A 24,850-nucleotide genomic window follows, 5' to 3' on the forward strand; every position below is an offset into this window, starting at 1 on the left:
TCCGGGAACGGGTGGTTGGGGATCGGGGGGGCCGAGGGCTCCCGGCCCTGCAGATCTGCGGCCGCCGCAGTTCCTGTCCGTTTCCTTCCCGCAGGAAGACGATGCTGAACGACCTGCTGCGCTTCGACGTGAAGGACTGCTCGTGGTGCAGGTGGGCGGCAGCGCTGCTCTCCTCCACGGCCCGGCTGTAAAAGCGGGGGAAAGGAGGGAGCGCATCGCCCCGCCCGAGGGCTGCCGTGGGTTTCTGCAATCCACTGGGGCTGCTGCGGGCATGGCTCCAGCTGGGCAGCATAGCAGTACAGTGAGTGGGCAGCATGCCGGGTTGCTGCAGCCCTGGGCGCCAGCAAAGGTGGGCTCTGCTCCCCCATTCTGGGCTCTGCTCCCCCATTCTGGGCAGTGCAGGCCATGCTGTCTCACTGCACTTCATTTGGAATCTCCACCAAACAGATTTCAGCACTGCTGTGTTTGTACTCCGTCAGCGCTTGCAGTGCTTCATGAAATCCTGAGTGACAGCAGATCACTTACAACAGTTATGTTGGCTTGCATCACGGCGTGGAGTGCCTGAAGCACAGCAGGGACGTTTGATTGCTGCTGTTCTAAATGTCCTGCAGGGCTTTTACCACGGGGACCCCACCTGCGCCGCGGTATCACCACTCGGCTGTGGTCTATGGGAGCAGCATGTTTGTGTTCGGTAAGGCAATGGCAGGTTACAGCTCTCTGTGTTTGGAATGGTAGCTGTGCTGGTGCTTTTTTATTTAAAAAGAACGTGATGTTTTTGGGAAGTGTCAAAGGATCACGTTCAGTAACAAATCCAGTCCTTTTCCATGGCTGGCTGTGGTTCCAGCTTTAGCTTTGAAGCACTTCTGCTGTTTTGTTTGGAGAGGTGAAGTCTTGAAGCTCATTGCCTTAGTGCTAATGCAGGGAAGAGTGGAGAAGTCTCCCATCTGTGGTCATCAGGAGCCACGCAGCCTCTCTCTGTGGGGCCTTTTAATACACTGAGTGTAAGAATACGTGCTGTGTGCTGTCTAACGGAGCTGTTGTTGCCCAGGTGGTTATACTGGAGACATTTATTCCAATTCCAATCTGAAGAACAAAAACGATCTCTTTGAATATAAGTTTGCAACCGGACAGTGGACAGAGTGGAAGACTGAAGGAAGGTAAGGAGACGTGGGCAGCTCAGTGACGGAGGCAGGTCTGGCATCCTGACACACAGCCTTCAGAGGGTCGCCCTGTGCTCAGGGCTGCGTGAAGGCGCTTGGTGCTGGCTGTGCCCTTCACCTCGTGCAGATCCTCCTTAGGACAATTCCGTGGGTGATGAAGGAATGTTCTCCTCCACTGCAGGCTGCCGGTGGCGAGGTCGGCTCACGGTGCGACGGTGTACAGTGAGAAGCTGTGGATCTTCGCAGGATACGACGGCAACGCGCGGTGCGTGGGGGCTGCTGGCTCCCTGTGCTGTTCCCAGTGCTGTTCCCAGTGCTGCCATCTCACCTCTGTACGGCGTGCAGAGTCACTGCAGCACCCCCAGCAGCTCTGCAGAGCATCACTGCTGCTGAGCGTTGCATCTTTGCAGTTTGCCACTCGACATTCCAAGATGTGTATCTTTAAAACCAAGAAAGTTCTGCTTCAGAATGACTGTGAGGAGCAGTCAGACGGTCTGCATGGTTGCAAAGATGCTGAATGATCTTTGAAATCTGGCAGATGAACGTTTCTTAGAAGGTCTGCGGGCCTTCTGATGGTGCTGAAAACTCACAGAACAAAGCCTGGACTTTCTTGTTAAGTTCCAGACAGAGCTGCTGTGTGCAGCTGTTGTGTGCAGGTTGCTGGAAGGGGTGGAGGTGATGGTGTAACACCCAACGGTGGGACAGAAAGATTCTAATAGGATTTGTTTTTTTCTGCCAGCGGAGACTCTTTCCTTCCGAGGAAGGAGTGCTGTAGGGAGCTGCTTTTGGACAGGGTTGCACTGGTGATCTCCTGAGGTCCCTCCCAGCCCTACGGTTGTGTGACTCTGTGCATGCTGAGAACATACAGTCTCTGTTCTTTAAACTCCGTGAGCTAACTCTGGCAAAAAACAGTTTCCAACTGGACTTTTGTGTCTTATAACACAGGTTAAATGATATGTGGACAATTGGGCTCCAGGATAGAGAGCTAACGTGTTGGGAAGAGGTAAGATTTCGTTTGAAATGGATGGAGCCCTGCCATGTGCTCTGCCTGCAGATGGTCCTGCAGTGTGTGGCTTTGTGCTGCCACGTTTCTGGTTGAGCATCCTTGTCTTCCAGATTGAACAGAGCGGTGAGATCCCCCCTTCGTGCTGCAATTTCCCCGTGGCTGTGTGCAAAGACAAGATGTTTGTCTTCTCAGGGCAGAGCGGAGCAAAGATCACCAACAATCTCTTTCAGTTTGAATTCAAGGAAAAAATGTAAGTGCAGGCAGTGACACAGAGCAGAAGTCATTGAGTTGAAGTTGTTGGGAATGCTGCAGGATGGATTCGATAAGGCAGGGGCTGTCAGGGTGGGCTCTGTGACTCACTCAGTAATGCTGTTCTCCCTCACCTGTCCCTCATGATGTCTCAGATGGACACGGATCCCCACTGAGCACCTCCTGCGGGGCTCCCCGCCCCCCCGCAGCGCCGCTATGGTCACACCATGGTCGCCTTTGACCGGCACCTCTACGTCTTTGGTGGTGCAGCAGACAACACCCTGCCCAACGAGCTGCACTGCTATGATGTGGACTCACAGACGTGGGAGGTTATCCAGCCCAGCCCCGACAGCGAGGTAAAACCCTCAGCTTTCCTCTCTGCCTTTTACTCTCCATCTTTTTTGACCCATCTTTTGCTGCCAGTGTGTTTTTAACCACAAAGGCACTATAGGATATTTGTAATCCGAGTTTCGAGCCAATTGTTACCCAACTTCTAGTGTTAATTGGGCAGAGCCTGCAGAACCTGAGGAGGGAATGGCACTGATCTCAGTTCCCTCATTGGCCTTCTGAAGCCAAGAGCAGCGTGAGCTTCTGACACTGAAAGCTCTGAACTTTTTTTTCCTTTTCCTTTGTAAATAAGCGAGGAGAGAGCTCAGTGTGTTGGTGACCTCCTCTGGCTTTGCTTTGGGGCGCAGTGCTGGGGGTGGATCGCTGTGATGTGCTCCGTGGATGGGTCAACTCCTCACGTTGTGCCACGGCCTCCCTGTGCAGAGTGGTTACACCCACTGAGGTATCTTCAGGCAGAAGAGGTTATTATGGAACAAACCCCCAAATTCCAGCAGTGAGACCAGAGCTCAAGGCCTCCAGGTGTGGCTCCTGGAGCTGCCAGGGTGCCCTGTTCTGCTTGAGGAGATGCAGTTCAGCACCTTGCAGGTGGGTTTGTGGTTGTAAAGGAAGCACAGCGTTCAGAGTTGCATCGTCTTTAGAAAATACCTTTTTGAATTCCAGATCATCATAGCTGTGACCTTTCCAAGTTTGTGCTCAGCAAACCAGAGAGGCGTCTTGGAGAACATAAGATTTATTAAAGAAAAAGGTTAAAGAAAGGAAAATACCTGTGGTTTGGGTTGTTCCACACCTCGGTTCCTCTCTGTGAAATACATTCGTATCATTTCTCAGTGATGTTTATTATGGAATTCTCCCCCAAAAAAGAGAAGTTCAGGTTTGTGTGGGTGATGGGCAGAGGGCATTTGTGTCTGTGGTGCTCTCAGGGTGAGGTGCTGCAGCACTGCAGTGCTGCCATGACTCACATGAGGCGGATATAAGGTTTGATAAGATAGGAAATGGGATTTTGAGTGAGGAGTGGTTGCTCTGCTTTGGTCCTTTGGGGACCATTCATTTGCGTTGCATTGTTCAAAACTTTTGTCAATGGCCTTGGAAGAAAACAGGAAATCACAGCTTTCCCCTGATATCTCCCGATTGCCTGGAGTCTTAATGATTAAATCCTCCTGATTTGGATTTCTCCTTAAGGTGGGCCCAGGCAAATGGTCCGTTTCAGCACATATGCAAAGTAAGACATCTAGGAACAGGGTACGTGGTTCTGCTTAACTTCCCTTAAGATCGCCCTTGGAAACAGTGAGGTACAAACTTCAGTCACTGTGGGTAGCTGAAAAAAGCTCCCTGTAACGGAAGGGGCCTGGAAGTGCTGATGGTATTTTGGCCGTGTGAGCTGACATAGCATAGCATCATTTAGTAACATAAATACATTGCCCCTGTGCTCCTTAGATCAGCTCCCATGGACCATCTCCTGTAGGCACTCTGGTGTGGCTGTGCAGCTCCTGCTATGGCGCTGCTGGCAGTGACTCCCTGCTGGGTGCCGTGCTTTATGTTGTTCTTCCAGTCTGAGAGCCTTCTTGCCTAAACTGCAGCCCAAGAACCACTTAAGCTGTGGCTCTGAGTGTGAGCTCTGAGGTGCATCGAAAGCTGCTCCCAGCCCCTGGGTGGGAACTGTTCATTTGTCTTAATGCTGCTTTTACAGTGATCCACCTTAATTTGCTGAGGACTTTGAGTAGAGCTGAGTGTGTTCCTACTGAGGTTGACACTGAAACCAATGAGTTTATGTGGGGGTTTGCACTGGTTTAATTAAGTTAATTTTGACGTAGGTGGAATCAGCCCCGAGTTGGTGCTCAGGGCTCTGATCTCAGCTATTTGAATGATTGCTGGGCTGCAGCACAGAGGAGCAAAACTAAGGCACAGCTTTGTGAGTCAAAGCAGAGCCTCGAGGAGCAGCACAGGATGAGATCTCAGTTTGTGCTGTCTGGGTACTGAGATGGGTTCTGGGTGCAAGAAGTGCCAGAGGAGTGAGTGCTGAAAGGGGGTGTGAGCCATGGCAGCGGTGTGGGGAGGGAGGGAGGGCTGGCTGATGGGTTCTGCTGTTGAAAGTGAAGATTCCATCTCGAGCTTGCAAATCTCGTTAACCTAAAATAGGGAAAGCACTTCAGCAGATGAAGCAGGGCGGTGTGCTGTGAGCGGGGTGCAGCCGGGGCTGCAGAGCTGTCAGGGCTGAGGTGGGAATTCTTTCTGTCAGCACTGCTAATAAAGTAAGGAGATCACGATAATTGGGGGATAAGAATGGGGTCTGGAGGTCTGAGCCCATCTGGGGGCAGCGCGTCTCATTCTGGGGCTCTTTGCAGTCCCGTATGTGCTGTAAGAGTGAGGGTGGCTGTTTCCTGGGGTTCCTTTCCCAAACTGGGCTGTGTGTGCTGCTGTGTCGGACTGTTTTTACACAGGTGTAAAAAAACTGCCCAGAAAAGGAGCTCAGATTCCATCCTTCTGGGCAGCCCTGTGCTGTTCCAGCTGCACTCCCAGCCCTTGGCTGCACACTGCTGTGCACAGGTGGGGAGCAGAGGGCTGCGTCTGCCATTGAAGACCATGCAACTGCAGGACCCCGTGCTGCTGTGCTGGTGCTGCACACAGCTGGCAGCTTTTGTGGCTCCATTTCAGATTTGTAAATTCTTCGTCATCTTTTACCTCTGCAGAGACCCCAGGACTGCTGGCCTGGCAGGACACACATTATTGCATACCTGTTCCATACAAACTGTGCCTGGCTTGCACGTATTCAGCAGCTGGTTTGTCAGCCTGGGAGGTCTCCCAGCACAGAATTCAAGACAGACTGAGACTTTCTGGCATGGTGGACTGGGGAGCACAGAGCCTGGCTCTGTGCAGCCTCTCTGCAGCTGTTTACACTCCTGTACTCTACAAACCTTTCTGCTTTTATTCTTTTTTTGGCTCTGAGTGTCTTCTCCTCGCTGCATTTCTGTGCAGAGCTGCGGGGCTGCAGTGGAGCTGTGGGGCTGCAGAGCTCTGTGAGCTGTGGTTGCAGTGGGAGCTCCATGCTGGCCAAGTTCTGCCCCGATTCCTGAAGCCTTCGGCTGCAGAATGTTTTGATGAACTGTGCACGGCCTTCCTGTTTTGTTTCTTTTTCTGGCTTATCCTTCAATATTTACATTTCTCTTCATACAAAGTTCCAAAATGCAGTATGGCTATTCAGAAAGTCTTGTGTTGATTGCTGAAGTTAATTAGTAAATGGTAAGGTGCTGTGACAGGGCTTGGTACCAACCATTGCAGATGGAAGTCCATTGCTGTAGGGATCCTTACTGAGTGCAGGAGGTGGGTAGGCCATGACTGGCAAAGCACAGTGTGACTCAATTACATATTCCAATGATTCATGTTTCCTTTCTGGCAATGATTGTGAAAACGCTACGGTTGGAAGAAAAACAGAAGTGTTTTCTAAATGAGAATGCTGTTTTCTGAACTGCAAATCCTTCAGGGTGAGAGAAGCGTTTGAATTAAAAACGAAGCTGAAGTATCACATTCTTAAATTAAAATAAAAAAAAAAGCAGGGAGATGGCTGAGCCCATGCAGTGTGCAGCCCAGAACACACAGCAGCCCGGTGAACCAGAAAAAAGTCACATGAAGGCTGTGTTCCATGGAGGTGTGCTGCCCTGGGAGGCCTTTGCCATTGGGTGAGATGTGCGAGCTGTCCCTTAGAGGGAAACCAGCTCTGACCCAGCAGCTCCTGCAGTGCTGTATTGCTTTGTGGCACCGTGCTGTGGGTGCAGTTTTGGTTTGTGTGGGCTGTGCTGGGTGAGCCCTGCGTGCTCACAGGCTGGCACAAGGTGCAGTGGGCAGAAAGTGGCTGTGCCCAAGGAAACAGCCCTGTAATTCTGTAGGCATCACTCGGGGTGCACAGGGCTGTGCTGCTTCGGGCTGCACGCAGAACGTTTTACGCTTCTCACCGTTGATCTCCTACTTTTCTCAGAAGCAAAGGAGAGCTGGTTGTATTTATTCCCCCCCCGTTGTCCATTTCTTCCCCCAGTTGCCCAGCGGGCGGCTCTTCCACGCTGCAGCTGTAATCTCAGATGCGATGTACATCTTTGGAGGGACGGTGGACAACAACATCCGCAGTGGGGAGATGTACAGATTCCAGGTGGGTCGGCAGCTTCACTCCTCCCTCCGTTCTGTGCCTGTCCTTCCACACCCAGCTCTGCTTGGAGGCTCTGCCTGGGCTCACTGTGCCCCCTGGGTTCCTCTGCGTTCCGGACTCGGATGTTAAACGCTGATGGAATAAAACCTGAGAGTTGCTGTCTGGGCAGATGCTGGAGAAGTGCTTTTGGATGTGGGTGACTGAAATGAACGGAAATGTCTGATGTGGGATTTTATCTTTCTTGCAGTTTTCCTGTTACCCAAAGTGCACTCTGCATGAAGATTATGGCAGGCTGTGGGAAAACAGGCAGTTCAGCGATTTGGAGTTTGTTTTGGGAGAGGTGAGTGGTTTTCGTGAACACTGGATTGGGTTTGATGGGAAGAGAGGCTCCCAGCAGGGCTGTGACTGCTTGTACAGCACGTGCAAAAAGCAAGCTGCGCCCAGGGAATGTAGCCTGAGGAGCAGCATCACTGCTGCAGGTGCCCTGGTTTCCTAAGCTGCACTCATCTGATAAAACTGCAGAGGAGAAGGAGCTCTGTGAGTGTGCAGTATGAAGGTGATTCGAACCACTGAGCTCTGAGGTCCCAAGTGGTTCCTGGAGGAGCAGCTCAGTGCTCTGCAGATTTCCATATCACCTCCAGAGCCTCTTCTTGATTACTGAAATAGAGTGATGAAAAGCAGCACAGAGAAATAAAAATAATGTTTTCAGTGGAAAACATGAGACATTTCAACTCAACTGCTTTTTTTTTTTTTTTTTGCTAAAAAATTGCTAAGGACTTTACAGAGATCAGATGATGCTTTCAAGAACAGAACAGATTATGAACCAGAACAGAATAAATAAATCATGAGGAGCAACAGCAAACAAGCAGAGTGCTATTCTGCAAACTACCATTCAAAGTGAAATCAGATGCAGTGCTGAGATGCACGGCCCATAACAGGAGCTGTGCAGCAGCTTCTGCTCAGCGACCGTAACAAAGGCTTCCCCAAATGGTGTTTGCCATTGCTCAGCCCTTGGGGAAAACTGGTGTTGAATTTCACCTGGATGCGAGGAGCAGATGCAGGGCTGCCTTTCATTCCAACTTGCAGTAAATGTTTGGTGATCTGGAGTACAGCCCGGGTTTCTGCTGCTGCTGCCATCTGCCACCTCTGTGTGGTCTGGGAATTAATGTCTGATGGGTGTTGTGCCCCTTCCTTTGGCAGAAGGAGGAACGGGTCCGAGGACACACGGCCATTGTGACAGCCCGCTGCAAGTGGCTGAAAAAGAAAATCATGCAGGCGAGGGAGAGGCTGAAACAGGTGAGCGTTCTGGAGGGTCAGTGTGGTGAGGTGATGCTCGCTGCGCCCTGGGTGGGAAGGCAGGTGGTCAGGGAGCAAACAGTGTGTGCTGAGACAGATGTAGGAGCAAAGCAGTATCTGATGCTAAGATGCTCTTGGGCCTGTAAAATAAAGAGGATAATTAGTATTAACAGGGACTGCTGGGTGGGCATCAGGGCAGGCCAGGGGCAGAACGTGGGGGAGCCAAAGCTGATCAGTGATCTGGATTTGGCGGTGTGGTTCCTGGGCTCTCCTGGCTGTCTCAGTTCTAATCTGTGGAGCGCTGCTGGGAGGTGCACCACTCCTCACTCTGGAGAGGACAAATGCTGCGTGTTGTTGGGGATGGCCAGCGAGATGAGACAGATTAGGGGGAAGGCAGGATTAAGGGTTTGATGTTGGCTGCCTTTTACCTCAGTATTGCATGATTTTTCTGGAGTACGGAGCTGTCTGTCAGCTTTACTCACAGCTCCTCACCAAAAACTTGTCCTTCAGCACATGGTAGCACGTAATCTTGAAGACAACGAGGACTCCGGTCTTGATAATTGTGCAGTGTGAGAAGGACCTTTGGTTCAGCAGTGGTGTGTGTGCTGACGCAGCCTTGTTGCCATGCTGGACTGGTTTTTCTGTCTCGCTAGAAATCAAAGCAAGACATTGAAGATGAGGGGCACGCGGCGTGCCAGAAGGATGGCATTGGTGGGAATGTCAAACTGTGCCGCCTGCAGCCGCTGCTGGAAGTGCCCATCCGAGAGGCTGAGGCTCAGCCCTTCGAGGTGCTCATGCAGTTCCTGTATACGGATAAGATAAAATACCCTCGCAAAGGTAGGGCGGCAGGACGAGCACCGAGTGCTGACAGCAAACGTTTTTCTGCTGTTCGGCCCATTGCAAAGCTGTGCCATCATCTCTTCAAAATGCCGAGGTGAGGGATTGCCTCCAGGAGTCCATTAGGTGCATGCATTGAGTTATGAAGCAGTTGGAGGCTGGGAGGTAATTGCCAGACATCTCTCGGCTCCGGCACAGCAGGTCTGACTCCTGGCCCTGGTGCAGTGCTGAGGGCTGTTGGGCTGTGGGAAACCCATTAGAACTCCAGGAGGAGGAAAGGAGCTGAGGCTGCACAGCACAGCAGTTGAAATGGAGGTGCATCAGCTCTCACACTGGAATCTTTGCTTCAGCTTCAGACCCAGATCTTTCTATTCTAGAAAAGATCATCCTTAGTTAAATATTAATTTGTAAGCAGTTGTTCCAAAGCTTTCCCTGCAAAATCTAATTAATGAGGATGAGGGAACCTCCTCACTGGCTTCTGCTGACGTTGCCAGACCCAGCTCTCAGCTGTTCCCCTAATCCTCAGTGTGTTTACTGCAGGACAGTCAGACCAAAGAAGGATTATCACACCCAGCTTCTCCCTTTGTTGCGGAGGGTTGCCCTCCTCCCTGCCTCCCCAGTTCTCCCCAGCGCTCACCTCTCTGCGGCATTACTGGTCTGCTGGGATCCTCGGTGCTCCCACCCTGACTTTGTGTATTCCTGGCTGCTCCCGGGTCCAGAGGGCATTGCCCTGGGGGATCCTCTGTGCTGAGCTGATGGCACCTGGCACGCCTATCAAATGGGATTTTCCTTATTAGACACTGGGAAGCCAAATAACATGCAAGAAGGCTTTTCTCTCTCAGAAAGTAGTTACAGCAGATGGTCAGAGATCCCCTGTGAGGAAAGCAAAGACTGGAGGGTTGTTCCTGGAGGCGGTGGCTCAGTGGCCCCATTGCAGTGGTCGCCCTGAGCCCCACAGCCCCTCTGCACTGTGTGGCCCTGGCTTCCAGGCCGACCTGTGGTCTGTGTGTGCCCAGAACTGTCTGTACGTGCCTGAAAAACTGTCACAAAGGCTTTGCCCAAACACTCATTCGGGGTGGCTCTTTCACACCTCTGTTTTGAGAGATCATCCATTCCCTTTTTTCAGTATCCATTCTTGGTTTAATCTGAGCAGCAGTGGAAGTTGGCGTTCTGCACAGAAATGCTCTTCCAGTTGCTGCCCGTTGTGCTGTTCTGAGTGCTCGGGTTGAGTCGGAAGAAATGCTTTGAGGAAGTTTCTCCTTTTGTTCAGTGAGCTCTGGTGCCATTCTCTCGTGATTTCAGGCCATGTGCAGGACGTGTTACTCATTATGGATGTGTACAAACTGGCCTTAAACTTCAAGCTCTCTCGCCTGGAACAGCTCTGCCTTCAGTACATTGAAGCATCTGTGGATCTGCAGAATGTGCTCATTGTGTGTGAAAATGCTAACAAGCTTCAGCTGGATCAGCTAAAGGTAATCACATTTTGCATACAAAGTAACTGATAAGAAATTAAAGGAAATTTTGATGTAATTAATGTTTTGCAAAAGCTGTCAGCTTTGCAAATTCGGTTCTCCCCTATAATTATGGCTGCCTGAGTGTGTGTTGCTGTGGATTGTGCTGCAGGAGCTCGTGAATATTATGTAGGCTTTTTCAGTGGGGGATATTTTTGCATATCTGTCCTGGAGGATGTAAAGGGCAGAGTGACTTTGTCTCTTCCCCAGCTGACTCTCACTGCACTGAGGTGGCAGCAGTGCATTTTCTGGTCGCAGGGTTTAATGCCGAGCCTGCTGATGGATTCTTCCACCCGATTTGATGGAAAACTAAACTCAGTTCTTAGACCGTTGATCTGAAAATGAGTGTTGGCAGCTCTCTGTACGGTGGGACTCCGAGGCACTTGCTGAAGTGCAGAGCCGATACCACAGCCTTCAGACCGTGCTCATGCTGCACTGCTCCCACCAGGAGTGGCCAGAGCCAGCGCTGCTTCCAGCTGCAGAGCAGCAGCTCCCCGCCAAGTCCAGCAATTAGTGCAAAGGCACACAGTGATGAGGGGGCAGCCTGTGCAGAGCTCCGGGCCGCAGGGCTGAGGCTGACAGGCAGAGCGGGGCAATGCAAAGCGGGGTGCACAGGCACTTCTTGGGCACTGCGCACTGGATTTGGGCAAAGGAGAGGCATCCAGGAGCACAGCAGCAGTCAGCAGCAGCTACATGCGTGCTGGCACAGCCCTCGGTGCGTAGGAGCGTTGAGTCTCAGCGCTGGCGATGCAGTGCCAGTAGCAGCAGGTCAGCAGCTGCGTGGCTGCCAGCAGGGCAACAGGGGCTCTTCCACACCGCTCCACTCGCTCAGCGTCCTCCTGGGTTGGCATCCTGGTTCTCAGTGCCCGGTGCTGCTGGTGGCTCAGTGCCATCTGCACAAGGCTGCTCTTCCTGGCATCCCAGGCGTTATTTAAAGCGTTGTTTCCGATGGGTCCGGGCAGATCCCTGTAGGTGGCAGCTGAACTCACTATGGCAGAAAATGGAAATCAGTAATTATTCCTTGGCCTAATTTTGTACTCACCTTATGGTGAGCTGGTATAGATTACATTTTTTGCTTATTTAAATATCCTGAGGGAAAGCCTCGGTTTGCACTGCCAAATGGGCTGCTTTTTCTGTTGTTCCTTTCACTGTTCGGCATTAGGTCTGGTTCATTTGTTACCTTCCTACTGCATTGATTTTTTTCTAGCAAATTTGGCATACGAGAGCCTGCAAGATCTCCTTCAGACTGGTTGCAACCTTGTCAGAAAAGGTCGGGCAAAATCTCCACCATTTCCTCGAAGAAATCCCTCAAGCTTTTCCTCATCGTTTCTTAGCCAGGTTTTTCTTAATATTTGGAACTGTCCTGCATCTCCTGTTCAGGTGGAAGCTGAGGTGGTCGCTTTGTAAGGAAAAGCTCTGGCAGTTCCAATGCTGGGATCCACAGGCAGGGGCTCAGAAGGCTGGCTGTCACCCAATGGGACATCGACGTGCTGCAGGATGGCTTCATGCAAGAAACAGTAACTATTGTCATTATTACTCTTTTGTTTAAAGGAGCACTGCCTGAACTTCGTGGTGAAAGAATCGCATTTTAATCAGGTCATAATGATGAAGGAGTTTGAGCATCTTTCTTCATCCCTCATAGTGGAGATTGTCCGGAGGAAGCAGCAGCCTCCTGTTCGAATGCACTCCGACCAGCCGCTCGACATCGGTAACTTTGTGCCTTACTGAGTCATCAGCCGTGGGGCTTCGATTGCTGGGGCTTTGCTCAGTCCAAGAGGGGGCCTAAGGAGGAGACTGCTGCAGAGCTGCAATTCTTCATCTGGTAGAACTGCTGCAGGCTGCATCCCAGGCTAAGGCAGAACAGCGCAGTTCTTCCCCCTCTGAGCTTCAGTCAGACTGTTGTCCCCACTGCAAGACATGAAAAATCGTGTTAAATGCTTTCATGTTCTTTTCGCAGTAAAATATCCTGGTTCTGATCAGAGAGAAGAGGCAGAAGGAATGGAAAGATATAGTGAAAAAAGAAGAAGGTTAGAAGGAAAGGCAGTAGGTCTTCAGTTTAAGTGGAGTAGAAGGTAACCAAGCTGTAGGTTTTCACCTCCTTTGGCACTGGGGGTTGGGAGGAAAAAATGAAGTGTAGGGAAAAAAATGAGCTATAGAATGCACCTTTCAGTGCTGCCCCCAGGCCTGGCAATGCTGCTGGGTGTGTATGATGGGCAGTAATGTGATAGGGAAGGATGAAGCTCCTTTTGCTCCAAGATGAGGATCCTGCTTGCTGCTCAGCCCAGGTGTCCCAAAGGAAGGAGAGCATGGAAAGGGGGGCATGGCACCTGCACAGCTGGGACTGCAGTGTCCAACTATTTCTGTGGTGTCTTTCAGGAACGTCTTTAATTCAGGACATGAAGGCTTACCTGGAAGGAGCGGGGATTGAATTCTGTGATATCATCCTTCTCTTGGACGGCCACCCACGGCCAGCACACAAGGCCATCCTTGCAGCCCGCTCCAGGTGAGTCTCTGTTCATTACAGCCACTGAAGTTACTGCACGTGTGAACGCTGTGCTGAGGCAGCTTGCTTTTTGTAGAGGACAGGGAGGAACTTTGTACCCACACACGGTGTAAGTTGCAGCTTTGCTCTGTGGGTGTAATAAGCCTTTAAGCCACAATGATGAAATATTTTTCAATTTGATACCCAGCAGGGGAAGAGAGGAGGAAATTAAAATGGTAGAGACTCTTTGGAGGGTTTGTAAGCGTAGGAGCTGCACTACAAGAGAAGGGGTCTGCAAAGTCACACGAAGGAAATGTGGTGTTGAGCATAGGGCCATTCCGGTGAGGTGGGAAGCAGCAAATGTCCACTGAGCATCCATCTCAAATCGTGTGAAACCTGAGTCTGTTTCTCACCTGCTGATATGAAGGAGCATAGACAAAGATGGTGCAGAGCAGAGAGTAGATTGTTCCCATCAGCTCGGTTCCCAGAGCCGAGTTGTTCACCCTGCAGTGAAGTTCTCCCTCCACTGCATTTGAGTTGAGTGGGTTTGTCCCTGCCATGTGTGCTCTGCGCCTCTGCACCTTTATGCCTGTGTTAAGCATCCACACAGCATTTCTATTTCAGAACTGTCTCATGCTTTGCAGTCCCAGACACGATATCCAGTATTGTTACTGTAGTGTTTTACCAGAAACATTTCACAACTCTGTAGAAGAAGCCCTGTGTGATTGGCAGTCATGGCCTGTGCACAGCGAGGAGATTCACAATGCTTTCAGCTTTCTGCTGGCCTTTATGCAAATTAGATGAAAATCTAAGCAGTGTGTGTCCCAATTTTCAGGAAAGGAGACAAAGTTCAGGTAGTGCTGATGGAAGATGGGGATTATGTCTGGAGTACTGACAGGCAGACATATGAAGCACAGTTCAGCCAGGTTTTTGGCCAGGTTACCTCCTGCTTTTGCATCTTGGGAGCTGCGGTGCTTAATAGCTGCTTCTAAACAGCACTGAGTTAAACCATCCGTATGCAGAGTGCTTTATGTTACTCTTAATCCCTTTTTTTCTAGCTACTTTGAAGCCATGTTCCGTTCCTTCATGCCTGAAGACGGGCAAGTGAATATTTCTATAGGTGAAATGGTTCCCAGCAAGCAAGCGTTTGAATCTATGCTTAGATATATTTATTATGGAGAAGTAAACATGCCTCCTGAAGACTCCCTGTATCCTTAAATCTGGAGTGTCTGTATGAAGTGCACGCACAGTGACTCAGCTCTGGTTTGCTGGCTGCAGGCTGGGGGTGGCCAGGGCTGCATCAACAGCAAGAGCTGCATTTCAGCCTCTGCTGCCGCATCTGTGCGCACTGCCGGCGCTGCTCCTTTGCTGCATGTTTTTTCCCTTAATGAGATGAACAGCTACCTCTTTGCTGCACCTTACTATTACGGCTTCTCCAACAACAGACTGCAAGCGTACTGCAAGCAGAATCTGGAAATGAATGTTACGGTGGAGAACGTGCTCCAGGTAATTGCCCTCAGGAGCTTTAATTAGCTGCTTCACTTGGATACAGGAAAGCCTAAAGTCTGATCCAGGGGACGTGGGTTTGTTTTTTCTCCATCAAGCAGTGCTGCCCTGTGTCTGCTGGCTCAGTCCCGTCTCGTGGGCTGAGTGTGGCACTGCCAGCGCTGGGCTCAGAGCTGTGCAGCCCCCTGGAGCACAGCAGCACAGACTGACCCACGGGAGCACAGCCTCCGTCCAGCAGCCCTGGATCCTTTTCTGCTCTTTCTGCCATTGGTGCTCCTGTGTGGAAGTGTTCAGGAGGTGCTGTTTGGCCAGCAGGATGCTCGTGTTGAGCTCCTGATCCCACAGTGGGAGCAGACTTTCCAAAGGACTTTACACAGTGTGTGCTCAGCCTCATCTGCAAATCTTTTTTCAATAGTAACCAAAGCAGTGGTGTGCAGGTGACGTTACTCTTGTTTTAACATCAGTGCTGATCTGGCAGGGAAGTTTAAGGCAACAAAAGTACTCTGTGATAGCAGAGCCATCTGCGTGGTAGGAAACAGAGCCTTCTGCAGCGTGAGCAGAATCAAATCCTGTACAGACTGCTCCTGGCTCCTGCCCACAGCAGTCTCACGGCAGCACCTCAGGGAACCCGGCTCTGAAACTGATCTGCAGCTTCCTGTCATGAAGACTCCACACATCTTAGATGCAAGGTTTACTTCTGATTAGTTTAGAAAAGATTTGGGTTTGTAATGAAAACCATCGATGTTTCCGTAGCTCGGAGGAATTCTCTGCTATGAGTCAGAGCAGCATTTGTGTGCTTGTATGTCTGAGCAACACAGAAGGAAGATCTTACCTTTGCTTTTGCTGTAGATTTTGGAGGCAGCTGACAAGACCCAGGCCCTGGACATGAAGAGGCACTGCCTGCACATCATTGTTCACCAGTTCACCAAGGTTGGTTGCATCTTTTCTGGGGCTTTTGAGAGCTGCTGTCCTCTGTCGCTGCGCTGGTTAAAGACACATTAACATAGGAATCCATTTCATTCTTCCTCATGTGAGACAGCTGAGACATGGCTGCGTGTCCCTGGCGCTTGCTGACAAGTCTGCCAGTCATGCTTCTCACATGAACAATAAATAAAAGACCAGAATATTCTAGTCTGGAAATGCAAAGACCTTCTAAAACAGAATTGCTTCCATTTCCACTTGTTCCAGCTGTTAATTTTGTGCCACGCAATTGCTGGGTTTTTGTGCATACAAGAAGATGAGCGTGGGGTGGCACGGGCTGAGTGTGCATTTCTCTTTCACTAGTAGCTACGAGTGTGCTGGGCACAGTTCTGCTGAAGCATTCTCCCTGCCATTGATGGGAATGCAGAAATCGTGTGCTCAGAAGGCAGATGAGCTTGGCCTGGCTGGGCTTGTTGTGGTTTCCATGTCTGGATACGTGGCCGATAGGAACAGGCACGAGTCTGACGTGCTGATGTTCCCGTCCTCACTGGGGACAATGAGGGGCTTGTCATCGTGTTGTCAGATGAGAGAGGATCCCTCCATGAGTTTCCCAGCTCACTGCACAACTTTAGCATTGCTGAAATTTGTAGGCAAACTGTAGTGACTGAACTGGGATTTCTGGGTGCTCCATACCTACTGAATCCATGCGTGGTGTTCAGGTAGGGGTCTGTCTTCTGTATGTTTAATCTCACGGTCCTGTTGATGCCTGAAGTTTGGAAAGCACTGCTGTGTCCGGGTGGCATCTAAAGGACATTCAGAGGGGGTATTCACCCAAACTCAGTGCATTGTACATCCAGAAATCACTTAGAGTGCACAAAAAGCATTGAGAATGGAGTGAGCATCCAGGAGTCCCAAAGCTGCTCGAGGGACCTCAGCACGAGGCTGCAGCCCTGCCTTTATGTGCTGTGTTTCCTTCTGGTCCCCCAGTCCTGCAGAGGGGCACGGCTCGGTACTGCACATAGCCCAGGGGCTGGGATGGCTTTGGGGCAACGCACTGTAATCCCTGAGAGCTGAACTCCTAGGATGTCTGCTTCCCAGCGGAGGCCAGAGGAAGGCAGGCAGGTTGGAGCGATGCTCACCGGAATGTGCTGAGGGAAACAAATATTGCAGCATATCAGGAAAAAAAAACCTGAACTGCAGGGTGTTACTCAGTTGTGCTCATCGTCACCAATCAGAATATGTAGAAATGTTTTATATTCAAACCGTTGCCTGTTAGAACAGTATTCATCAACATGTGGCTGGAAGGCTGTCAAGCAGATGTGCAAGAAATGGTAATCATGCAATGTTTGCGTTTGGCCTGAGGAGCTTTGGTGTGTGATTTTTGGCCCAGCACTGTGTGGCTGTGCGTGGCTGGGCAGGAATGCCTGCTGCTCTGCTCCTTTGCACGCCGCAGTCTCTGAAAGGTGATTTGTTCCCTCTGCGTGAGCCCAGCAGGGCAGCGAGGCTCAGACAGGCTGCTGTGAGCTCCCCTTCCCCACCTTGGTTCGTGCTGATTTAGAGCACAAAAGTTTCCCCACGGTGAGAGCTCCATGGAAGAGCTGTTCCCAGAGGTTCACTCGCTGGGGCAATGGCTGTGCAGGCGTTTGTGTGTCAGTTCTGTGCTGAAGCCCCAATAAAAGTGCTGCTCTGAAGTGTCTGTCTGTGCTCTGACACCAGCCCTGATCTGCTCCTGCCACTGCAGGGCCCAGTTCCCTGTGCTATGGCTGTCTCCTTGCTCCCAGCCCCACATCCCCAGTCCTGGCTGTGTGCCTCGGGCAGCGTTGCTCTGCGCTCTTCTGAAGGTGTTCTCAGCAGTGAGGTGACGGATGGTGTCAGTAATGCAGGCAGGGCTGTGGGCAGCGTCAGCTGCCAGGGCTGGACGTGGTGCTGATAACCACAGGAGCAGGGATTGCTGGCATGGAGAAGAGAAGGCAGAGCTGTGTGCAGCTGAGCTTCGAGCAGCCCCAGGAACACACAGCTTGCTGGATGGAGGTTCGCACGCGTTTGATGTGGCACAGGTTTTGTTGGCTGCTGCTCCATTGCCCTGCTTGGGCTGCAGGAGCATTAAAGCAGAACCACGTGGCTCTGCTCCGAGGTACCTCAGCTCCGGAGCAGCACGGGGCTGTGCTGAGATCCCATCCTCTGTCAGTGCAGATGATCTGAAGGAGACAAACAGAGCTCCACGCTGTGCCGTGCCTGGCGCTGCTTTAAGAGAGCAGAATTGTCATTATGAGCAGTAATCACTGTTCTCTTGTGCTGGGATCAGCAGTTCTGCTGTGCTCCCCTCCCTTCCCCTCCATGCAGCACTGTGCGCTTATGGAAGCGGTGAGGGCCAGATCCTGCACCCAGCTGTGATTTCACACCTCACATCGACCTGAGTGCTTCCCGTGGGGCAGGGGGGGAAAACAGCAGCACATCAGCTGCCATTTGGGGAGGGTTTTAATTTCTTGGTGTTTTTCTGTTCTGTTTTTCTTTTCCCTAAAGGTCTCCAAGTTGCCAAACCTCCGCTCCCTGAGTCAGCCACTCCTCCTTGACATCATAGAGTCGTTAGCTAACCACATCTCAGACAAGCAGTGCGCAGAGCTGGGCTCAGACATATGACATGCTTTGATAATGGGACTTCCCGTTTCTTCCTCAAAAACAGCCGTACCTCTTTGTGGCTGCTTTTCCTCCTTTACCACTCCGTGCTGAGCTGCTCGCAGTGCAGCAGGCGGCCAGGAGGAGCGTGGACAGCCGGCACTGCGTGGATGTGCTTGGTTTGAACCTTCGTGGAGAAGGGTTTGGTCCCTGCTACACAGACGTAACGCTGCAACCACTAAGGAAAGGAATCCAGCCCAGGTGGTTCGGAGGGCTTTCCCAATCCCACTGTTATCTTTATAGTGTGAAAGCAGCCCTGAGTGAAAGAGTCGTTCCTATGTTGAAGAGGTATTTAAAACAAACAGTATTAAGCAAAATTCACCTGAAACAGCCATGGGCTGCAAGTGGAAGTCAGGCATAACAGAGGTGGAAGCTGAGCGTGGTTTCAGCAGGGATGCTGATGTTGGACCAGGACGGAGTGACTTTTTTGGGACGCCCTGTGGCATGGATTAAAAGTTAAGCCCTGTTGCAACCGCCTTGATTGGTGGGCTGCAGAAAGTGCAGGCCTATGCTCTGCTGCAGGTCAAACTAGAAGATTACGGTCCTTTCTGACCATCAAATCCATTAATCCTATCTCACTAAGCCTTTCTAAATCAATATATTAATAAAGAGTTAACGTCTCCTGCCTGCATTATATGATTGACTTGGCATTCATTTTGGAAAAAATTAAGCAAAAAGAGCTCTTGGCTTGATGAAGGTCGCTTTGTTAAAAATAAGTATCTGTGCTACGTCTTGTTTCTCATTTTAAGCTCTAGTGTCTTGGTTGGCTGTTGCCTTTGCAGGAAGGTGGATGGAGGCAATTCCCAGTCAATCCCAGTCCTGAATGGGCAGCACAGCCCAGCAGCTCCCAGCCCAGGTTGTGCACGTGTGTGAGCTGTGCTGAGGGCACCGCAGGGCACTGGGACCACCTGGTCTCCCCAGCTGATGGATTTGGGGTGAGTCAAACCACAGGTGGCGGATAAATGAGAGCCAAGCACTCCTCAACAGGGGGATTGTTTCCAGGTGCTTCAGAGGAAATGAAGTCCCCAGCCAGGGGTTAATTGTACCAACAACCCACATTTTGCTGGGAAAGCAGACAATGTGCCCACAGAGAGAGGTTCTAAGCTACAACCTACGACAATTCCAGAAGTTATTTTCAGCAGTGCTGAATCCACTAGAGGACACCAGTTTTCCAAACGTGCACAGCCTGGGAAGGAAGAGCAGGGTGACCTCATCCGTGCAGTAACAGCCCGACTGACTGTTTTCTGTAACTGTTTGGAATTTGGAATGTATCCTGAGCACATCAGGGATGACACGTGCGGTCTCTGCTTGGTGCTGGCCGTGCAGCTGTCTGTGGCACCGGGGTCGTGGTGCCGACGTGGGCAGCGTTGTGCTGGATTTTGGCGTTGGGGAACTTGCTCTTTTCCTTGCCCTTGATGAGCACCAATTAACAGCATGGCTGCCTGCTTTGCCTCTTGTCCTCTCCCTCGCCTCCCCCGTATGTAGGCCACGCTGGCTCTTTGTAGCCCTCGGGTCACGTTTGACTTGCATCCTTCTCCATCCTCTGTGGGGTTTATCCCAGCAAAATGCACCAGTTGGTTCCAGCCGGGCACGTGGCTCCCGTTTGTGTCAGTGTGTGTTTGCTGCCCCTCGCTGTGCGGTTTGCTGTTAGTGCCTGGCTGCTCACCAGAGCAGGTTTTCCTCCTGATGGAACGCTTCTCTCTAAAAGCCCATTAGGCTGCGGATGGGACGGAGCCCCACTTCCATTACACTGCTGCTCAGAAATGTCTTACAGCCGTTCTTATAGCATTAAGAGCCAGTTCAGGAGCTGTTCTGCTGCTGCTCCATCCCTGAGCCCTGCATCTGTGGGGCATCGCTCTGCTGAACGGCCCTGTCCCACTCAGGGCACAGTGTGGCCTCCCCAGCCCCAAACAGAGCCCCGGCCGCGGTGAGATGCAGGCGGACAAAGCCACGCAGACTCAGGGTTCAGCCGTGCCCACCCGAGCCCTGCAGGAAAAGGATCCCCACCTCGTCCTTGCAGTGCCTGGGGGGGATGAAGCCGGCACCCGTCCCAGTGCTCCAACACCCGTCCCTGCTGTGCTGGGGGTCCTGCAGGGCACATCCAGCCCCAGGTGGGTGCAGGTCAGAGCTGTGAGCCCGGCGTTGCCTCTCCCTCCCCAGTGTGGCGCAGGCATCACCAGGCCCCAGGAGTATCGGGGCTTCATGCTGAAGCTGCTGAGAAGAGCAGGAGCACACAGTGGTAAAAACAGCCGAGTTTAATAAGGAAACGTGCAGTGAGAGCTGAGCAGCCTGCAGAAGGAGGGCAGGGGATGGGGCTGCGGGCGCAGTCAGTCGCTCCCCTCCAAGCCCAGGATCTTCTTGACGTAGTTGCGGACGTTGATGTGCAGCTGGGGGGCTGTGGCTGAGAAGGTCTCCATGGCCAACGCTCGGGCAGCCTCCGAGCCGCCCCACATGGCGCGGTACAGCGGCAGCGTGTACTTCTGCTTCCCCTGCCGGGCACAGCGGTGGTTGGGGCGCAGCCCTGCACTCCCAGCACGGGGCAGGAGGTGCAGGAATGCCCCTCCGCTGCCGGCCGGCCCCAGCACACACCTGGCTGTGCAGGAACGCCTTCACCTTGCTGTACTCGGCCTCGTGGTTGTTCCTGAGGACAATTTGGCACCAGCGCAGCCGCAGCTCCGCGTTCTGGGCCTTGGAGATCTTCGGGTACGTGGTGCTCAGCCTCTCCACGTTGCCTGGGAGAGAGAGCCATCGCCTCCGCTCCCGTGGGACCACAAGGCAGGACCCCCCACCCCCCCGAGGGCAACAACAAGGACAGTGAGCACTGGAGCTGTGCAGAGAGGGGACACCGAGCTGCGGGGGTCTGGAGCACGGTGGGGTCCTATGGGGAGGGGACCAGGGAGGGTCAGTGCAGCAGATGGGCTCAGGGGAGACCTTGCCATTCCCTGCGGCTCCGGAGAGGAGGTTTGGAGGGGAGGAGGAGAGTGAGACTCTGCTCCGGGTAACAGCAATGGGATGAAAGGTGATGGCCTCATACTGTGCAGGGTTGGGGTGGGGAATGGGAGCAGTGGGGGCACCGCGCTCAGAACCACAGGGCGATGGCAGTGAGGACAGCAGTGGGCACTGCGGGGGTCTCAGCTGTCCTTCCCAACCACAATCACTGCGGCTCATCAAAGCCCTGGAGGTGGCCTTGGCCTCACCATCAGGCAGGGGCGACTTCTGCAGGATCCGATCCAGGAAGTAGACCAGCTGGTACGTCTTCCAGGCTGAGATGTCCACGGCTTCGATCTTCTCCATGTTCAGGCCATCAGATGCCCACAGCTCTGCCAGTTCGTCCGCCGGCTTCATCAGCTGCTGCCCTGGGGACAGGTCGGGCAGGAAGGGCGGCCAGCCCGGCGTGTTGAGCCAGCGATCGAACTCCAGACCTGCAGAGAGGTGTGGGGAGGAGCGCTGGGGGGACTCGGAGCCCACATGTGGGGCTCCTGGTGTCCACACCTCCTCCCAGGACAGCCCCAGCTGCAGCCAGGCACAAGAAGCCCCTGCTGGGAGCGCTGAGCAGAGCTGAGCCCCGACTGCAGCACACAGATAGGTCTGCAGTAAGACCAGCACCGGGATGGAAGCCCAGGAGCTGGGAGCCATGAAGCCAAGCTCTCACTGTGCCGGGAAGCCCAGCAGTCGCCGTGTTTGAATGGAAGATGGCTGTGAGCCCCCGAGGTGCTGCACCCTGCGCTGACCTGGGCGTGAGTCCACGCCTTGCTTCTTCAGGTCGGGGAAGTATTCCAGGAAGAAATTGAGGGCATCGTCTGCAGTGATGCTCTGGAACTTGAACTGCTCCACGTAGGCCTGTGGGGATGGACAGGGTGGGCCGTGCCATGCAATCACTGCCTACTGGGCACATCCCCACTGCCTGCTGCCACACACAGCACTGCCCCACTGCACCCCCAGCACAGCGCTGCCCCGACCTGCAGGAAGGAGTCAAACTTGCGCTGGTCCCCCACCAGGTGTGCCAGGTAGCTGACGAAGCAGAACCCCTTCTCATAGGGAGTCTCGTTGTACGTGTCGTCTGGGTTGACACCTAGCAGGGCAGAAAGGAAACAGCACAAAGGAAGTCATCCCTTGTTCTGCAAAGCGAGTGCTGTGCTCAGATTCATCACTGCCACCACTGTGCCACGCAGCCCCCACCACAAAGCAGCCCAGCCCCCCCAGACCTGGCTCAATCACCACCCGCAGTTTGTTCAGTGGGTGCTCCTCCCCAGTGGTGTCCATGTGCTGGCGCAGCAGGGCCCGGCCCGTCGCAGCCTCCAGGCAGGTGTAGGCTGAACCTGGCATGGAGGAGGAGTGTTTGGAGCCCCTGACCCACATGTGGGGTGAGGAAAGCACAACGTGTGCTGCTGGGGGAAGGGGGGCACTGTCATTTTGCCCCATAGCATAGGATGATGGGCTGTGGGTGAAGGGTGAGAGGATGGGTTGGTGAGAGCAAGCGCTGCCAGGAGCTGGGACAGCAAAGGAACGGTGCGGGGGCACCGCTGTGCAGGGCTCTGTGTGCCTCAAATGGACGTGGCAGCTCCACCTGCACCTCGGGACGAGGCTGGTTGTGAATGGGGACCGCAGAGCCCCGCGTGCGGCCACGCACCATAGACCTCGGTGGAAATCCGCCTCTGGGCATACATGGTGAAGCCCTCGTTCAGCCAGAACTCGCCCCAGGTGGCGTTGGTGACCAGGTTGCCAAACCAGCTGTGGGAGATCTCGTGGATGATGACGTCCACCAGGGAGCGATCCCCGGCCAGCAGGCAGGGCGTGACGAAGGTGATGCAGGGGTTCTCCATCCCACCGAAGGGGAAGGAGGGCGGCATGAACAGCACGTCGTACCTGGGGGGGAGGACGGACCCACCTCTTCCTGCAGCCGTGGCCCGGGGCTGCAGGCGCTCCCTTCCCAGCCCTAAGGAATGGGACTCGTCCTACCTGCCCCAAACATAGGGCCCAAAGAGCTTCTCGCCCACAGCCAGGAACTCCTCGATCACCCCATCGTACTCCTTCTTGGCAGCCTCGATCAGGCAGGGCTCAGCCCAGACTCGGCTCCTGCAGAGACCGGGAGAGCTCAGACCAAGCGTGGGGTGTTGGCTGTGACATGTGGCCTTGTGCAGCAGCACAGTGACAGCGCGATGGGGACAGACCTCCTGCAGCCCGTGTGCTCGGCCCAGAGCAGAGAGGAGGAAGGTTTAACCACCAGTAGACTTTCACCCTATTGCTTCACCAGGCAGTGACCGCACGTGTTTATGCTGCGACATGAAAGCCTGGCAATAAAGCTAAGGAAAGTCCAACTGCTGCAGCCTCCTTCCTAATCTGAGTGCCAAAGGGCTTTCGTGTGGTTGCTGTACCAGCAACCAGTGGGGGGAAGGGGCCTTCGGGGACGTGTGTGGGGCAGAAACAAGCAGAGACCCCCAGCAGAGTGGCAGCTCGCAGTGTGGCTGCGATTGGGTCCCATCTGTGGGCACTCACCTCGGGCCAACCTCAGCAGACACAATGTCCCCCACGGCCAGGGCAATCAGGTACGAGGGGATGGGGTGCTCCATCTTGAAGACAAAGGTATTATCTTTCTGCTTCTCCCAGGTTGTGGCGCTCATCACGGCCGTGAAACCCTCGGGGACCTGCAAACGTCACCAAAACGCCCATCAGATCAGTGAGGCATAGAGCGGGGTTTCAGCCAACCTGGATGGGGACACTGCAATGAGTCCCCTGAGCTGAGCCCGGGCTGCTCACAGTCATCCCTCCCACACTGGGGACAACACGACCAAGGCTCTCTCAGGGCACATCACAGTACATGGGCACCAGGTGGGCAGGGATGAGGGGTGAGCAGGAGATGCCAACCCTGCAGAACCGCCGCTCCTCCCCATCCTTACACAGCCACTCATCTTCCTCATGTCAGACCCAGGGAAGTCCCGCTCCCCCCGGCACCGATCCGTGGGGTTTCACCCTTTGGGAGCTCTGCTCCAGCTTTGAGGGCACCCTGTGAGGATGGCAGCCTTCTGCCCCTCCTCTCCAGCACTTACAGAGCAGAGCTGCGCCCTACAAAAGCTCCGGGAAGGTTCTGGGGTTTGCACCCCGCATCCCTCCTGCGGTGCCGCTTACCTGCACTGTGGCTGAATATGTGCATTTAACTGCTGGAGTGTCAAAGCCAGGGAAAAAGGATCTATTCAGGACGGCCTGGCCTTGAGTGTACATATAGGGCTTCTGCTTCCCCGCGGTCTGCTCGGGGCTGAGCCAGCACACCTGGCGAGAGACAAGAGAGCGCAGTGAGCGGCGTTACCTGGAGCTGTGCCGTGTAGGTGCTCTTCATGGCAGGGGTGTGGAAGCCGGGGAAGAAGGATCTGTTGAGCACAGGGAAGCCAGAGGTATAGAGGAAGGGTTTCTCCTTCTGGGCCGTTTGGGAGGAGTCCAGCCAGGACACCTGCGGCACAGGCGGAACAACAGGCGGTGAGGTGAGGGTTCCATTGCTGTCCCCACAGCTCGGTCCCCTCTGCCAGAGGGATGTGGGGCTGTGAGCCCCCGCGGTGAGCCCAGCCCAGGCACGGCGCCTTTGACAGCGGGCTGCATGGACTCCGGATGGAATGCGATCCGATGAAAGATGGCGCGGGGTCCCCGCCGCCCCACGTCCTCCTGTCCTCGTGTCCACAAGTCCGCACTTCCAGGTGTCCTCATGTCCCCGCGTCCCCACCTCCCCACGTC

General features: G+C 53.4%; 2 protein-coding genes across 2 annotated transcripts; one reads left to right on the forward strand and one right to left on the reverse strand.

Moving 5' to 3' along the window:
* Positions 1-2: 2 nt before the first annotated feature.
* Positions 3-18,763, forward strand: LZTR1 (leucine zipper like transcription regulator 1; the record flags this gene model as incomplete). Its single annotated transcript, XM_019623146.1, is given in 19 exon segments — positions 3-151; positions 612-691; positions 1,049-1,157; positions 1,342-1,425; positions 2,106-2,163; positions 2,277-2,416; positions 2,571-2,611; positions 2,614-2,771; positions 6,791-6,901; positions 7,146-7,238; positions 8,099-8,194; positions 8,848-9,031; positions 10,334-10,503; positions 12,094-12,250; positions 12,919-13,045; positions 14,083-14,232; positions 14,425-14,530; positions 15,380-15,460; positions 17,975-18,763. Coding segments are annotated over 19 exon segments (2,211 nt in total), but the record flags the coding sequence as incomplete, so codon positions are not given.
* A 1,604-nt stretch (positions 18,764-20,367) lies between these two features.
* RNPEP (arginyl aminopeptidase) lies at positions 20,368-24,845 on the reverse strand (the record flags this gene model as incomplete). Its single annotated transcript, XM_010724065.3, has 10 exons — positions 20,368-20,616; positions 20,717-20,859; positions 21,325-21,549; positions 21,859-21,967; positions 22,087-22,199; positions 22,333-22,446; positions 22,758-22,993; positions 23,087-23,203; positions 23,624-23,772; positions 24,432-24,845. Coding segments are annotated over 10 exons (1,782 nt in total), but the record flags the coding sequence as incomplete, so codon positions are not given.
* Positions 24,846-24,850: the final 5 nt, after the last annotated feature.

This window comes from Meleagris gallopavo, chromosome 28 (genome assembly GCF_000146605.3).
Source record: "Meleagris gallopavo isolate NT-WF06-2002-E0010 breed Aviagen turkey brand Nicholas breeding stock chromosome 28, Turkey_5.1, whole genome shotgun sequence".
In the NCBI taxonomy this organism is placed as follows: Eukaryota; Metazoa; Chordata; class Aves; order Galliformes; family Phasianidae; genus Meleagris; species Meleagris gallopavo.